The sequence below is a fragment of the Mobula hypostoma genome, chromosome 8 (genome assembly GCF_963921235.1).
Source record: "Mobula hypostoma chromosome 8, sMobHyp1.1, whole genome shotgun sequence".
In the NCBI taxonomy this organism is placed as follows: Eukaryota; Metazoa; Chordata; class Chondrichthyes; order Myliobatiformes; family Myliobatidae; genus Mobula; species Mobula hypostoma.
Genome location: NC_086104.1, coordinates 86,891,736 through 86,907,835, shown reverse-complemented (window position 1 = coordinate 86,907,835; position 16,100 = coordinate 86,891,736). Strand labels below are relative to the sequence as shown.

Here is a 16,100-nt window from a genome sequence, read left to right as displayed (position 1 = left end):
CGCCAGGCAGGGTGTATATGATATACCTAAGACTTTAGCACAGTACTGTACATGGATTGGAGGGATATGGTCCTGGTACAGACAGATGGGACTGGGTGGGCCAATGGGCCATTTTGTGTGCTGTAGTCCTCCATGACGCTGAAGAGAACAAGCAAATGCTCCTGAGAGAGAGGGTCAGCCATTAAGAAAGGATGTGCTAATGTCAGAGAAGGTTCAGAGGAGTTTCATGAGAATGATTCTGGGAATGAAAAGGGTTATCATATGAGGAGCGATTGATGGTTCTGGGTCTTTACTTGCTGCAACTTAGAAGAATAGGGGAATCTCATTGAAACCTATCGAATGTTGAAAAGGCTAGATGGAGAGGATGTTTCCTATTATGGGGGAGGCTCTGGCCATAGGGCACAGAACAGAGGGGAGTCCATTTAGAACGGAGATGAGGAGGAATTTCTTTAGCCAGAGGGTGCTGAATCTGTGGAATCCATTGTCACAGGCTACTGTGGAAGCCAGGTCATTGGGTGTATTCAAGGTGGAGGTTGATATGTTCTTGATTTGTCAGGGCATGAAAGGTTACGGGGAGAATGCCAGAGAATGGGGTTGAGAGGAAAATGGATCAGCCATGATGAAATGGAGGAGTGGACTCAATGGGCCGAATGGCCTAATTCTGCTCCTATGCCTTATGGACTCTCCCCACCCCTGCCTCCCCCGTCAACAACTTCCAGGTTTGGACATCCCTGTGAGTCTGGAGTTCAAAGCATAGAGTCCATGATCTGCTAGTCTTGGAGTAGATACCAAAGACTGATGCGAACAGCTAGGCTTGAAAAAGGAAGTCGGCGAATCTGGAAGTCGAGAACCAATGCTCGAATCTCCTAGGGCAGCGTGTCCAGTAGTTGAAGGCCCAATGTCTACAAGTACACTGGAGGTCCGTAAGCGGTCTGTCCTGGGGATGGAAGCCAAGGCCTATCTATGTGTGATTGAATGGGTGGGTAGGAGGGAGGAAAGGGGCTTGTTTTGCTTTTGTTGTTGTGCTGAACATTATGGGAATTCTGTGTTGGCACTGGAATGGGTGGTGACACTAGTAGGTTACTGCCAGTGCATCCTTAGACGTGTTGACACTGCAAATGACACGTTTCACTGTATGTTTCAATGTGCAGCACATATGATAAATAAATGAATGGCAAAGCTGGCTTGTAGACCTGAATTTGCTCAATGTGGCTCCTATTTCTTTGTTTCTATATTGGAACTACATCATTTGCTATGGTGCTGCTGCTTAAATCTTAATGGTGACCAATGGCTGCTGTACAATCTGAATACAGCATTCCCTTTATCATTGCAGATGGAACGGCTGTTCCAAATTATCCCAGCTTGTTCTGGTGCACTCTGGTTTCTTTGTCCCTTGTAGAGAACTGAAAAAATTTGGGTGAAATAGGAACACAAGCGATTCTGTAAATGATGGAAATCCAGAGTAAAACAGAAAATGCTGGAGGAACTCAGCAGGTCAGACAGCATCTATGGAGAGGAATAAACAGTCAAAGTTTTCAGCTGAGACCTTTCTTCGGGACTCATGAAAGGTCCTGATGGATGGAACAGGAAATTGCCCTGGTAGACTTTGCATGTTGCACACAGCAGGAGATGGCAGCGGCCAAACCTTTGGGATGTCATGAAGTCTAAAATTCTAATAGTTACAAATGTCAAGGTCCGGATGTGTATGGTTGACGAAGTATTGGGAATTTGATCGGATGATATTTACCCATTGTTTGAAAGTGTTATTGCGAGGCACCTTGGCAGCCCAAACAAACAAAAGTCACAGCATTTCATTCAGGTAAATAACAATTTTATATGTCTACAAATTAACTTAATACTATAGAAAAGATTAACAATGCATAATTATTAAATAAAGGTTACAGCAGTGATTTTCTACAGCATCAATCACAATGCAACACTGCAAATTTTTTCAGTGCAACAAAAAATTCATTGCTCTGAGTAACTTCTAAAGTGTTTATATATTTTTAACATTGCAAAATAAGTTATTTAAAATAACAAGTAAAACCAAACCCAAAACTCATTTAGTAAAATGACTCCCATACTCATAGCTAGCTCTAGGGAGGTATGGCTTAGGCCTTACTGAGGAACAGCAAAGCTGCCAGGTTGCAGGGAAAATCTTGAGGGGTAACTGTTTCACACAAAGGGAGGGTGGTGAATATATGGATGAGCTTCCAGAAAAAGTCGTTGCGGCAGGTAAAGTGGTATTACTTAAGAAACACTCGGATAGGGGAGGGGTGGGACTTTGAGAGAAATGGCTGGAGTGCAGGAAATTAGGATTGGCTGTGTGGGCACTGTGCTTGGCATGGGCTCATTAGGCTGAAAGACCTGAATCTGTGCTCCCACAAACACCCCCCCCACCTCCACCTACATGATTTTTGTTAGTTTTCCTCCCCTCGCCCCACTTCCATCCCAACTAACTTGCTACGGTCAAGAAGGAATGATTAATCTGCAGGCAAGTGGAATGTTTATAATAGCCAAGCTAACTTGCATTCATTTTCTCCCAAGGCACAGCTCCTGGGAGACCTGTCGCCAATTCCATTGGCTTTTTCCCAAATTAGGATTGTTGGAAACCACCCTTCCACAGCACTCATGGTTTTTTTTGCTGAGGTTAGCAATATGCTTATATGTAACTTTAAACAAAAAGCCTCTCCAAACAATAAGATATTAGCAGAGATTTTACAATATGTTAACCATCTGTTCAGAAATGTCCTTGTGTTTACAAAGTGGGCAGCTCTACTATTAAATGCTGGAAATGATGGAACTGCAGGAAATTGCACTGGATTTTCAGCCCTGCTGCTCAATTAAGTTCAACGTTTTTAATGAAAATAACAGTCTCTATATTCTATGTAAGTGTAATCTAAATATACTTTGTTCTGCCCAGGAAGAAAGATATTTCAATAAGCCCTTGAAGATGTTACCGCAAGTATGGAACAAGTAAATTTTGGCATGTGAATGGGCCTGGTACAGCTGCTTCAGCTTAAAACAAACCAGTCATGTCTACTTTCTGCATCTCAATAGCAGACATCTTGCATTTTTTGTTAGTTATGAAATATGGCATGATACTTGGTTAGTTTCCTGCACAGCTTGAAAAGAATACCCAATGCTGTCTGATAGCTTTCTCAGATGCATATGCTGTCTTAATGGTCTGGTTATACTATTTTGCTCTTTCTTGTTACACAGCATTCTCACTTGAAGGTTCCTGCTTGAGCTTCGCAGACTTGTTTAGGCTCATCGCTTTCTACTGTATTAGCAGGTAAGAAGAGCCACAGTCTAGCAAAAAGTGGTTTACAGTTCAGTATTATATAATGTATGTATGTTCTGCCAGTCCTGCACTTAAACCAGGATCGAGTTACAGAAGTCACAGCTCCTTGATAGATCAGGTCAGACATCTTTAATTAGATAATTGAGTGATGAAGTGTATAACTTGTAGGAAAAGAATCCTTTCAAGTTGCCTTTGACAAACCAAAGCAAGGAGAGGATAAAATTTGTGTTGGGTGGTAGTCGTAGAAGTGAATAAGTTAAACTCTTGTGTTGAACTTGGTATGACAGTAAGCAGGTTGGTCTTTAAATTTGGTCCTGATGCAGTGATCAAAGTGAAATGTCAGCTGTTCCTTCCCTAACCCACACGTACAGATTCTACTTGACCTGAGTTCCCCCAGATTGTTTGTTGCTCCTGGTTGAACTGTAAACGGGGCCAAAAGCTCTCAGTTGAGATGGATGAATGGGGAGTGAAGACAGAGGCATGGAAGAGGAGGAAGTAAATTGCAAACACAAAATAATCTGCAGATGCTGTAAAAGATCAAAGCAACACTTTCAGTACGCTGGATGAACTCAACAGATCAGGCAGCATCAGTCAGAAATGATGAGTCGACGTTTCGGGCCAGAACCCTTCGTAAGGACTGAAGAATGAAAGATGGGGAAAGATTTGAAGAACGCTTGTAGCGTCAGTTGATAGACCAGTAATTTGAAAGACAAAGGGGTGGGAGAGGGGAAGCGTTGACGTCATAGCCCTGAAAACAATGGGTAGTAGAAGGTGGAGGCGGAACCATGAGGGAACTGGGGGAGGGGGTAGAGTGAAATAGGGATAGAGGAAGGGAGGGGGAGGGAATTACCGGAAGTTGGAAAATTCGATGTTCATACCAAGGGGCTGGAGACTACCTAGACGGTATATGAGGTGTTGCTCCTCCAACCTGAGTTTAGCCTCATCATGGCAGTAGAGGAGGCCATGTATGGACATATCTGAATGGGAATGGGAAGCAGAGTTGAAGTGGGTGGCTACTGGGAGATCCTGTCTGTTTTGGCGGACGGAGCGGAGGTGCTCAACAAAGTGGTCCCCCAATCTGCGTCGGGTTTCACCGATGTAGATGAGGCTGCACTGGGAGCACCGGATGCAATAGGTGACCCCAACAGACTCACAAGTGAAGTGTTGTCTCACCTGAAAGGACTGTTTGGGGCCCTGAATGGTTGCAAGAGATGAGGTGTAGGGACAGGTGTAGCACTTATGCTTACAAGGATAAGTGCCGGGTGGGAGATCAGTGGGAATGGATGTGTGGATAAGGGATTCGCGAAGGGACCGATCCCTGTGGAAAGCGGAGAGGGGTGGAGAGGGGAAGATGTGCTTACTGGTGGGGTCCTGTTGAAGGTGGCGGAAGTTGCGGAGGATAATGTGCTGGATCCGGAGGCTGGTGGGGTGGTAGGTGAGGACAAGGGGAACTCTGTCCCTGTTGTGATTGCGGGAGGATGGGGTGAGGGCCGAAGTGCGGGAAATGGAGGAGATGCGGGTGAGGGCATCATTAATGACAGTAGAAGGGAAAACACGATCCTTAAAGAATGATGACATTTGAGATGTCCTGGAACAGAAAGCCTCATCCTGGGAGCAGATGCGGCAGAGACTGAGGAACTGGGAATAGGGAATGGCATTTTTGAAGTGGCAGGGTGGGAAGAGGTATAGTTGAATAGGAAGTAAATTGCATTGTCTGCAAAATCCTGCCCTGTGCGATATCAGCATGGAGCAACCTATTTTCCTATAAAATTTTACCAATCAGGGTGAAGACGTTCAAAAATAGAACAGTATAAGTACTAAGCTAAATGACATGGGGCTACATTCTAGACAGGCAAACTGGCCAGCATTATGGTGGCATGGTAGCTTAGTGGTTAGTGTAATTCTTTAACAGCAGCAGCAACCCCAGTTCAATTCTGCCGCTATCGGTGAGTAGCTTCTATGGTCTCCCCGTGACTGTGTGGGTTTCCTCTGGGTGCTCCGGTTTCCTCCCACATTCAGAAGACATATGGATTAGTAGGTTAATTGGTCACATAGGTGTAAATGGGTGGCATAGGATCATTGGGCCAGCAAGGCCTGTTTCCGCACTATATATCTAAATAAAAATCTGTGATCAGTGTGTGTTTACAATTCATGACAGCTCTTTACGACTTGTGTTCTCAGTATTAATTTTATTTACATAGTTTGTCTTTTGCACATTGATGTTTTTCAGCATTTATGTACAGTTTTTCATAAAATTCTTTTGTATTTTTCCTGTAAATGACTGCAAGGGAATGAATCTTAAAGTGTAAATCTTATGTAATACTATATATAAATATATTACCATATACTTATGGTAGGATATGGTATATCTACTTTGATAATAAATTTGCTTTGAACTTTTGACTGTTGTTGGGCTCAGACTTGCCCTAGAACCTCCTACCATAGGATCTTGTTAACGACTGAAATCCCTTTCACCAAAGACAAAACAGGTTGTATACTTGGTTCATCCTCTGCTTTTGAATTAATTTGATGGCATAACTACTATTTAAGACTAAATTTATGCCCCGTTTTTGTGCAAAACGAATGAAGGCTAGAGAACATGAAAATGTTTTTATTTCCACTGTGCACTTGGTGTGTAATTGGGTCCTGCAGCGATGGTAATGATTCTGGTCCTGACCCAGTCAAAATATCCTCCCCCATCACTTCACAAAGGCTCCTTGTGTCAAGGACAAGGCTGCTGCTACTCCAAATTATATGGAAAAAGAAACACTTGGAAATACACAGTGGCTCTTTTACCTTTGATCAACAATTCAGGTGGCAATCATTCAGCAGATGTTGGAGACTTTAACGTTGTCAGGTTTGCTTTGCTTCGGTAAAAATAACTTTGAAGTAATTGCAAGGGACTTGAGTCAGAATCAGGTTTATTATCATTGACATATATCATGAAATTTGTTGTTTTGTCGTAGCGGTACAGTGCAAGACAAAAAATTACCATAAATATAACAAAAAAGAGAAAATCTGCAGATGCTGGAAATCCACGCAACACACACAAAATGCTGAAGGAACTCAGCAGGCCAGGCAGCATCTATGGAAGAATACAGTCGATGTTTCAGGACGAGATCCTTTGGCAGGACTGGAGGAAAAAAGATGAGTAGATTTAAAAGGTGGGGGGAGAGGAGGGAGAAACACAAGGTGATAGGTGAAACTGGGAGGGGGGGTGAAGTAAAGAGCTGAGAAGTTGATTAGTGAAAGAGAAACAGGGCTGGAGAAGGGGAAATCTAATAGGAAAGGAAGAAAGCCATGGAAGAAAGAAAAGGGAGAGGAGCACCAGAGGGAGGTGAGGGGCAGGCAAGGAAATAAGGTGAGAGAGGGAAGGGGGGGTGCATTACTGCAAGATGAAGAAATCGATATTCATGCCATCAGGTTGGAGGCTACCCAGATGGAATATAACGTGCCGTTCCTCCAACTTGAGGTGTAGTGCTATACCTACCCCTACACCTCCTTCCACACTACCATTCAGGGCCCCAAACAGTTCTTCCAGGTAAGGCGACACTTCACCTGTGAGCCTGTTGGGGTCATATACCGGTGTTCCCAGTGTGGCCTCCTGTATGTTGGTGAGACCCGAAGTAGGTTGGGAGGCTGCTTCGCCGAGCACCAATGCTCCATCTGCCAGAAAAAGCGGGATCTCCCAGTGGCCACCCATTTTAATTCCACTTCCCATTCCCATTCCAATATGTCTATCCATGGCCTCCTCCACTGTTGTGATGAGGCCACACTCAAGTTGGAGGAACAACACCTTATATTCCGTTTGGGTAGCCTCCCACCTGATGGCAAGAACATTGACTTCTCGAACTTCCGGTAATGCCTCTACCCCCCAGCCCCCCACCCCCTTCACCATTCCCCATTCCCATTTCCCTCTCTCACCTTATCTCTTTGCCTACCTATTACCTCTCTCTGGAGTTCCTCCCCCCTTTTCTTTCTTCCCTAGCCTTCTGTCCTCTCCTATTAGATTCTCCTTTCTCCAACAATATACCTCCTTCACCAATCAATTTCCCAGCTCTTTATCCTTTCCCCTCTCGGTTTCACCTTGTGTTTCTCCCTGCCCTCCCCCCACCTGTTAACTCTGGTGCCTCATCTTTTTTTCTCCAGTCCTGCTGAAGAGTCTTGGCCCAAAACATCAATTGTACTCTTTTCCATAGATGCTGCCTGGCCTGCTGAGTTCCTCCAGCATTTTGTATGTGTTACTCTAAATATTAGTTGCTTCTAAATCATTGAGTGTGCATGTTCAGGCTCCTTTACCTTCTCCCTGACGATAGTAATGAAAATAGGGCATGTCCCTGATGGTGAGGGTCCTGAGTGACGAACGCCGCCTTTTTGAGAAACCACGTTTTGAAGATCTCCTTGATGGGAAGGCTTCTGCCCATGATGGTGCTGGCCTACTCCACAACACACTGCATCTCTTTCAATCCCGTGCATTGGAGCTTCCATTCTAGGCAGTGATGCAACCAATTGGAATGCTCTGCCCCAAATATCTGTAGAAATTGTCTTTGTGAAATCCACAAAGAATTCCTTGGTCTTGCTGACATTCAGTGCAAGGTTGTTGTTGCATCACCAATCAACCAGCCGGTCTATCTCACTCCTGTAAGCCTGATCATCACCGCCTGAGATTCTGCCAGCAACAATGGTGTCATTCGTCAGTTTATAGATGGTGCTTGAGCTGCGCCTAGCAATACAATCATGAGTATGGAGCGTAGAACATCGGGCTAAGCACACGTCCTTGAGGTGTGCCTGTGCTGACTGCCAGTGAGGCAGAGATGTTATTACCAATTTGCACTGACTGTGATGTCCTGATGAGAAGCAGACCAGAAAGGCTTAAATTTAATTAATGCTGAGATGGGAGGTGGGGATGGTGGAGAAAGAAGTCCACGGGGTTCTTTGAGCAAAGCTTATAAGGAAAGCCAGCAGGTGAGGATCCTTGGGGACAGTGCCTGATATTTGAGAGAGTGGCTGATTGTTGGGTACACAGAGGCAGTGAGGATAAGTCTGCTTACTATTATTGAATAGAGGGGTATCGCTGTTTTATTGGGGGTGACCAATGTTAGATGTTAACTCCTATACTAATGAGTAAGATGAGGCTAGAACTCCAGCTTCCTTGATGTCTAAGGGATTTAGACTACTGGTGGTATGCTAATCCTTTAGCACTTGATGGGTGTTATTAATGAGATGTGGAGCAAACAGTTCCTACCTCTCATTCTTTGGGGGAAACATACAGCTGTAGAGAAGAAGGAATTTGAATTTGGCTCCCGGTTGCACTGTGGGAGACTGATTTATATGTGATCAAGTGCATACCTCTCTATGAAAAGATGCACCGGGTGGCCAAAAAATTCAGCTGTACAAACAGCAATATGCATGCATGCAACCATGTGAGGACAAGCTTGCCATCTTAGTTTTTAAACCCTACCCTGCCATTTAATAAACTAAGCTGACATTGACACTTCAGGAGAAGTCGTCTTTCGGACCATTCACTTAACCAGTAGACTGCTGCCCAGCCAGCTGTGGGAGTGTTGGTGATCAGCCAACTGCCTAGATGAATAAACATTCATCTTTGCCAAGAGGCATTCACCTCTGGTTACTTCTCATTGAGAGATGAAGTAGATGCCCTCTGCTGTTGTGGCTCTTAATGAATATCTATCCTCACAAAAAGAGGGGGACTATGAGGATTAAGGGAATATTAAAAGATTTTAATTGGATAAATTCCTATTCCTTGGATAAAATTCAACTATGTGGTGGAATAGAGGAAGCTCTGTTTTAAGTCTAAAAATCAGTAAAACTGCAGCTGCTAAAAGTTTGAAATAAAGACGGAAAGTCCTGCAAACATTCGGCAGGTAAACGAGGAGAAAGAGTTAGTACTAAAGGTCGGAGACCCTCCATCAGAGCAGTCTCTGTTCTCTTTCTCAGGTGCCCCCTGACCTGCTAAATGCTCCCACATCTACTGAACCTCTCGTTTGCAGACTTGATGTCAGGTTGTTACACTTGGGAGGATATGTGGCTGATTATTACTATGACTCCTTCGTTTCTGCTTTAGGATAAGTTAGGAAAGCTGCGTCATCTGGAGTAAAGGAGGTTGAAGGGAGATACTAAAAAAACATATTTAGACAGTTCATCCTGCTCTGGCCCCACTGAATTTGTGTCCTTATTTCTCTACCCCATTTTGTACCCCTTGATTCAGTTCCTTCCTGCCTACATCTGTGAGACTTCTTGTGCTTTCTACCACTTCAACAACTTAAGAGTTCCCCAGCCTCATTTCCATCATGGACATCCAGTCCCTCTGCACTTCCATCCCCCATCAGGAAGGTCTTAAGGCTCTGCAGTTCTTTCTTGGCAACAGGCCCAAACAATTCCCCTCCACCACCACCTTCTAGCTGGCAGAATTGGTACTTGCCCTAATGGCACCCACATGGGCCCTAGCTATGCCTGCCTTTGTGTCAGCTACATGGAACAGTTCATGTTCCAAGTCTACACTGGTAACAAAGTCACTGCCTCGCACAGTTAACTTCACTATACCTCTTCCCACCTGTCACTTGAAAAGATGTCATTCCCTTCTCTCCAGATCGCGGCTGGGCGATCTGGAAGACCGTGTAAGGCATCTGGAGCAGCAGCTGGATGACCTTCGACTCGTAAGAGAGAATGAGGCAGTCATAGATGAGAACTACAGGGAGGTAGTCATACCTAGGCTGCCAGAAGCAGGTTGATGGGTGACAGTCAGAGGGGGGAAAGCGAAGGTGAATAGACAGAAAGTGCAGAGCACCCCTGAGACCATTCCCCTGAATAATAAGTTTACCGTCCTGGATACTGTTGCTGGGATGACCGACCAGGTGTGAGCCACAGTGGCAGGGCCTCCAGCACTGAGTCTGACCCTGTGGTGCAGAAAGGTAGGACGGAGAAGAGGAGAGCTGTTGTCATTGGAGACTCTATAGTCAGGGGAGCAGACAGGAGATTTTGTGGACGTGAGAAGGACACCCGCATGGTTTGTTGCCTCCCAGGTGCCAGGGTCCGGGATGTCTCTGACCGGGTGCACGACATCCTGGTACAAGAGGGAAAGCAACCAGAAGTCGTGATACATGTTGGGACCAACGACATAGGCAGGAAGAGGGCTGAGGTCCTGAAGTGTGAGTTTCGAGAACTAGGCAGAAGGCTGAAGAACAGGACCTCAAGGGTGGCGTTCTCAGGATTGCTGCCAGTGCTACGTGACAGTGATGGTAAGAATTGGAGAAGATGGCTGTTGAATGCGTGACTGAGGAGTTGGTGCAGCGGGCAGGGTTTTAGATTTTCGGATCATTGGGATCTCTTCTGGGGAAGGTGGGACCTGTACAGATTAGATGGGTTGCACCTGAACTCGAGGGGGAGCAATATCCTTGCAGGTAGTTTTTCTAGCATGGTTCAGGAGGGTTTAAACTAATTTGCAAGGGGGATGGGACCTGAAGCGATAGAGCAGTGAAAGAAGTGCATGGAGTAAAGCCAGATCTAACATAGGGAGGCTTTGAGGAAAGAGAAGCAGAATAAACGGTGTAAAGGTAGTAAGGTAGAAGGGCTGAAGTGTGTGTATCTCAATGCAAGAAGCATCAGGAGCAAAGGTGATGAACTGAGAGCTTGGATACATGCATGGAATTATGATGTAGTGGCCATTACAGAGACTTGGCTGGCACCAGGGCAGGAATGGTTTCTCAATATTCCTGAATTTCAGTGCTTTAAAAGGGATAGAGAGGGGGGGAAAGGGGAGGAGGGGTGGCATTACTGGCCAGGGATACTATTACAGCTACAGAAAGGGTGGGTAATGTAGCAGGATCCTCTTTTGAGTCCATATGGGTGGAAGTCAGGAACAGGATGGGAGCAGTTACTCTGGGAGTATTCTGTAGGTCCCATGGTGGCAGCAGAGATACCGAGGAGCAGATTGGGAGGCAGATTTTGGAAAGGTGCGAAAATAACAGGGTTGTTATCATGGGTGACTTTAACTTCCCTAATATTGATTGGCACCTGATTAGTTCCAAGGGTTTAGACAGAGCAGAGTTTAAGTGTGTCCAAAATGGATTCCTGTCACAGTATGTTGACAGGCCAACTAGGGAGAATGCCATACTAGATACAGTATTAGGTAACAAACCGGGTCAGGTCACAAATCTCTCAGTGGATGAGCATCTGGGGGACAGTGACCACCGCCCCCTGGCCTTTAGCATTATCATGGAAAAGGATAGAATCAGAGAGGACAGGAAAATTTTTAATTGGGGAAGGGCAAATTATGAGGCTATAAGGCTAGAACTTGCAGGTGTGAATTGGGATGATGTTTTTGCAGGGAAATGTGCTATGGACATGTGGTCGATGTTTAGAGATCTCTTGCAGGATGTTAGGGATAAATTTGTCCCGGTGAGGAAGCTAAAGAATGGTAGGGTGAAGGAACCATTGGTGATAGGTGAGATGGAAAATCTAGTCAGGTGGAAGAAGGCAGCATACATGAGGTTAGGAAGCAAGGATCAGATAGGTCTATTGAGGAATATAGGGTAGCAAGAAAGGAGCTTAAGAAGGAGTTGAGAAGAGCAAGAAGGGGACATGAGAAGGCCTTGGCGAGTAGGGTAAAGGAAAACCCCAAGGCATTCTTCAATTATGTGAAGAACAAAGGATGACAGAAGTGAGGGTAGGACCGATTAGAGATAAAGGTGGGAAGAGATGCCTGGAGGCTGTGGAAGTGAGCGAGGTGCTCAATGAATACTTCTCTTCGGTATTCACCAATGAGAGGGAACTTGATGACGGTGAGGACAATATGAGTGAGGTTGATATTAAGGGAGAGGAGGTGTTGGAGTTATTAAAATACATTAGGACAGATAATTCCTAGGTGCTGGACGGAATGTTCCTCAGGCTGCTCCACGAGGCGAGGGAAGAGATTGCTGAGCCTCTGGCTAGGATCTTTATGTCCTCGAACGACAGGAATTCTGCAGATGCTGGAAATTCAAGCAACACACATAAAAGTTACTGGTGAACGCAGCAGGCCAGGCAGCATCTCTAAGAAGAGGTGCAGTCGACGTTTCAGGACGAGACCCTTCGTCAGGACTAACTGAAGGAAGAGTGAGCAAGGGATTTGAAAGTTGGAGGGGGAGATCTAAAATGATAGGAGAAGACAGGAGGGAGAGGGATGGAGCCAAGAGCTGGACAGGTGATAGGCAAAAGGGATACGAGAGGATCATGGGACAGGAGCCTATCACCTGTCCAGCTCTTGGCTCCATCCCTCCCCCTCCTGTCTTCTCCTATCATTTTGGATCTCCCCCTCCCCCTCCAACTTTCAAATCCCTTACTCACTCTTCCTTCAGTTAGTCCTGACGAAGGGTCTCGGCCTGAAACGTCGACTGCACCTCTTCCTAGAGATGCTGCCTGGCCTGCTGCGTTCACCAGCAACTTTTATGTGTGTTGCTTGTATCATTATGTCCTCGTTGTCTACGGGAATGGTACTGGAGGACTGGAGGGAAGCGAGTGTTGTCCCCTTGTTCAAAAAGGGTAGTAGGGATAGTCCGGGTAATTATAGACCAGTGAGCCTTACATCTGTGGTGGGAAAGCTGTTGGAAAAGATTCTTATAGATAAGATCTATAGGCATTTAGAGAATCATGGTCTGATCAGGGACAGTTAGCATGGCTTTGTGAAGGGCAGATCATGTCTAACAAGCCTGATAGAGTTCTTTGAGGAGGTGACCAGGCATATAGATGAGGGTAGTGCAGTAAATGTGATCTATATGGATTTTAGAAAGGCATTTGACAAGGTTCCACACGGTAGGCTTATTTAGAAAGTCAGAAGGCATTGGATCCAGGGAAGTTTGGTCTGGTGGATTCAGAATTGGCTTGCCTGCAGAAGGCAGAGGGTCATGGTGGAGGGAGTACATTCGGATTGGAGGGTTGTGACTAGTGGTGTCCCACAAGGATCGGTTCTGGATCCTCTACTTTTCGTGATTTTTATTAACGACTTGGATGTAGGGGTAGAAGGGTGGGTTGGCAAGTTTGCAGACAACACAAAGGTTGGTGGTGTTGTAGATAGTGTAGAGGATTGTAGAAGATTGCAGAGTGACATTGATAGGTTGCAGAAGTGGGCTGAGAAGTGGCAGATGGAGTTCAACCCGGAGAAGTGTGAGCTGGTACACTTTGGAAGGACAAACTCCAAGGCAGAGTACAAAGTAAATGGCAGGATACTTGGTAGTGTGGAGGAGCAGAGGGATTTGGGGGTACACGTCCACAGATCCCTGAAAGTTGCCTCACAGGTAGATAGGGTAGTTAAGAAAGCTTATGGGGTGTTAGCTTTCATAAGTTGAGGGATAGAGTTTAAGAGTCGCGAGGTAATGATGCAGCTCTGTAAAACTCTGGTTAGGCCATACTTGGAGTACTGTGTCCAGTTCTGGTCGCCTCACTATAGGAAGGATGTGGAAGCATTGGAAAGGGTACAGAGGAGATTTACCAGGATGTTGCCTGGTTAAGAGAGTATGGATTATGATCAGAGATTAAGGGAGCTTGGGCTTTACTCTTTGGAGAGAAGGAGGATGAGAGGAGACATGATAGAGGTATACAAGATACTAAGAGAAATAGAGTGGATAGCCAGTGGCTCTTCCCCAAGGCACCACTGCTCCATACAAGGGGACATGGCTTTAAGTTAAGGGGTGGGAAGTTCAAGGGAGATATTAGAGGAAGGTTTTTTACTCAGGGAGTGGTTGGTGCGTGGAATACACTGCCTGAGTCAGTGGTGGAGGCAGATACACTAGTGAAATTTAAGAGACTACTAGACAGGTATATGGAGGAATTTAAGGTGGGAGGTTATATGGGAGGCAGGGTTTGAGGGTTGGCAAAACAATGTGGGCTGAAGGGCCTGTGCTGTACTTTTCTATGTTCAGTTTCTCCATCTCCACTTATTCTGTTACCAAGTTGAAGCTTTCCACATCGATAATGCTTCCCAACTCTTTCTCTGCCCCAATGACTGCAATGGTGCTGCTTCCTGCATCCCTACTGAGATCATCAGTTCACATTTGCCTTGAACTTCTACCCTGCCCTCAGATTTACTTGATCCATCTCCAACACCTCCTTCCCCCTTGCTTGATCTCCCTGTCTCCAGCTCCAGAGACAAATACCTTTTAAAAATTCATTGCCTCCCACATTCACCTCAACTGTACATCTTACAACTTGTCACTTACAAGGGTGCCATTCCCTTCTCTCAGTTCCAATGCATCTGTTCCCAAGATGAGGTTTTCCACACCAGCACATCCAAAAAATCCTTTTATTCCCCAGAAAACAGGGTTTCCCCTCCACTACTATCAATACAGTCCTTAACAGCATCTCATCCATTTCCCATGTCTGCTGACATCCCATTTCCCTCCTACCCAACAAGAGTGTTGGGGTTCTTCTCGTCCTCACCTACATCCCACTAGCCTCCATATCCAACATATCATTCTCTACTACTTCCACTATCTCCAATGGGATCTCACCACCAGGCACATCTTTCTCTCCCCTCCCTTCTCCACTTTCTGCAGACCTCGTCTCTCTGTGACACCCTTATCCATTTGTTTATCCCTACCAATTACCCTCTTAGGCACTTATCCCTGCAACTGGACTAAATGTTGAATCTGTTCCTACCTCACCACCATTCAGGGCACTAAGCATTCCTTCTAGACGAGAGGCATCTCTTCACGTGTACCCATCGGGGTTATTTATCTGACGCTCCCAGTGCGGCTTCCTCTAGATAGGGGGAAAACTTTGTCGAGTGCCTTTGCTTCTTCAAGAGCCAGGACCTTCTGGTGGCTACCAATTTCAATTCTACTTCCCATTCCCACACTGACATGTCCGTCCATGGCTGCAATGAAGCCTGATGCAGATTGGAAAAGCCACACCTCATATTCTGTCTTGGCTATCTCCAACTTGACAGCATGAACATTGATTTCTCAAGCTTTCAGGAACCACACTCTTCTTCCTCCACCCTTTCCTTTGTCCCTGTGGCCCCATTACTCCTTTATTTCGCCTTCCTCAGCATCACAAACCTGCCCATCGTCCTCACCTTCCTCCTTCTGGTTCCCCACCTCCTTGCCTTCATTCCATGGTATACTGTCATCTATCAGAGTCATTCAGCCCTTTGCCTTCCCCACCTATCATTTCCCAGCTTCTCAAATTATTCCTCCCCACCCACCCTCTGGCTTCCCTCACCTGGATTCCCCTATCATCTGCCAGCTCCTGCTCTTTCCCTTTCACCTACTTTTTTATTCAGTGGTCTTCCCCCTTCCTCTCCAGTCCTTATGAAGGGTCTCGGGCTGAAACATAGACTATTCATTTCCTTCCTTCATGCTGCCTGACCTGCTGTTTCCTCTAGTGTTTTCTGCGTGTTGATCCAGATTTCCAGTATCTGCAGTCTCTCTTGTGTCTCCTTATCTGCTCTGTTTCTTCAGCAGAGAAGCCACAAAGCAGACTAGTAAAAGGATTTGAACGGAATAGAGAAAAATTTTGATCTGAGGAGTGGTGGGAATTTGGAATTCACTGCTCAAAACAGAGGTAGAAGCAGAACCTTTCATTGTATTTCAAACAGGATTTTTCGTGATGTGTCATGGTTTAAAAGGATATTATGCAACACTGAGAAATTTGATTGGGATGAAGTTGGATCATGTTTTTGACAGGGATGGCCACAATGCTGCCGGGTCTGGAGGACCTGAGTTATAAGGACGCTGTACAAAATTATGAGGGGTATTGTTCGGCTAAATGCAAGCAGGCTTTTCACTGAGGTTGGGTGGGA

General features: G+C 45.6%; 1 protein-coding gene across 9 annotated transcripts in view; it reads left to right on the top strand.

Moving 5' to 3' along the window:
- Window positions 1–16,100, top strand: part of LOC134350696 (ras and Rab interactor 2-like) — a 175,872-nt gene that overhangs the window by 130,654 nt on the left and 29,118 nt on the right. For all 9 annotated transcript variants that reach the window (XM_063056260.1, XM_063056252.1, XM_063056254.1 and 6 more), the window contains one exon: window positions 3,223–3,295. In XM_063056260.1, coding sequence (XP_062912330.1) covers window positions 3,223–3,295 — 73 coding nt within the window. The remainder of the gene's footprint in view (window positions 1–3,222; window positions 3,296–16,100) is intronic.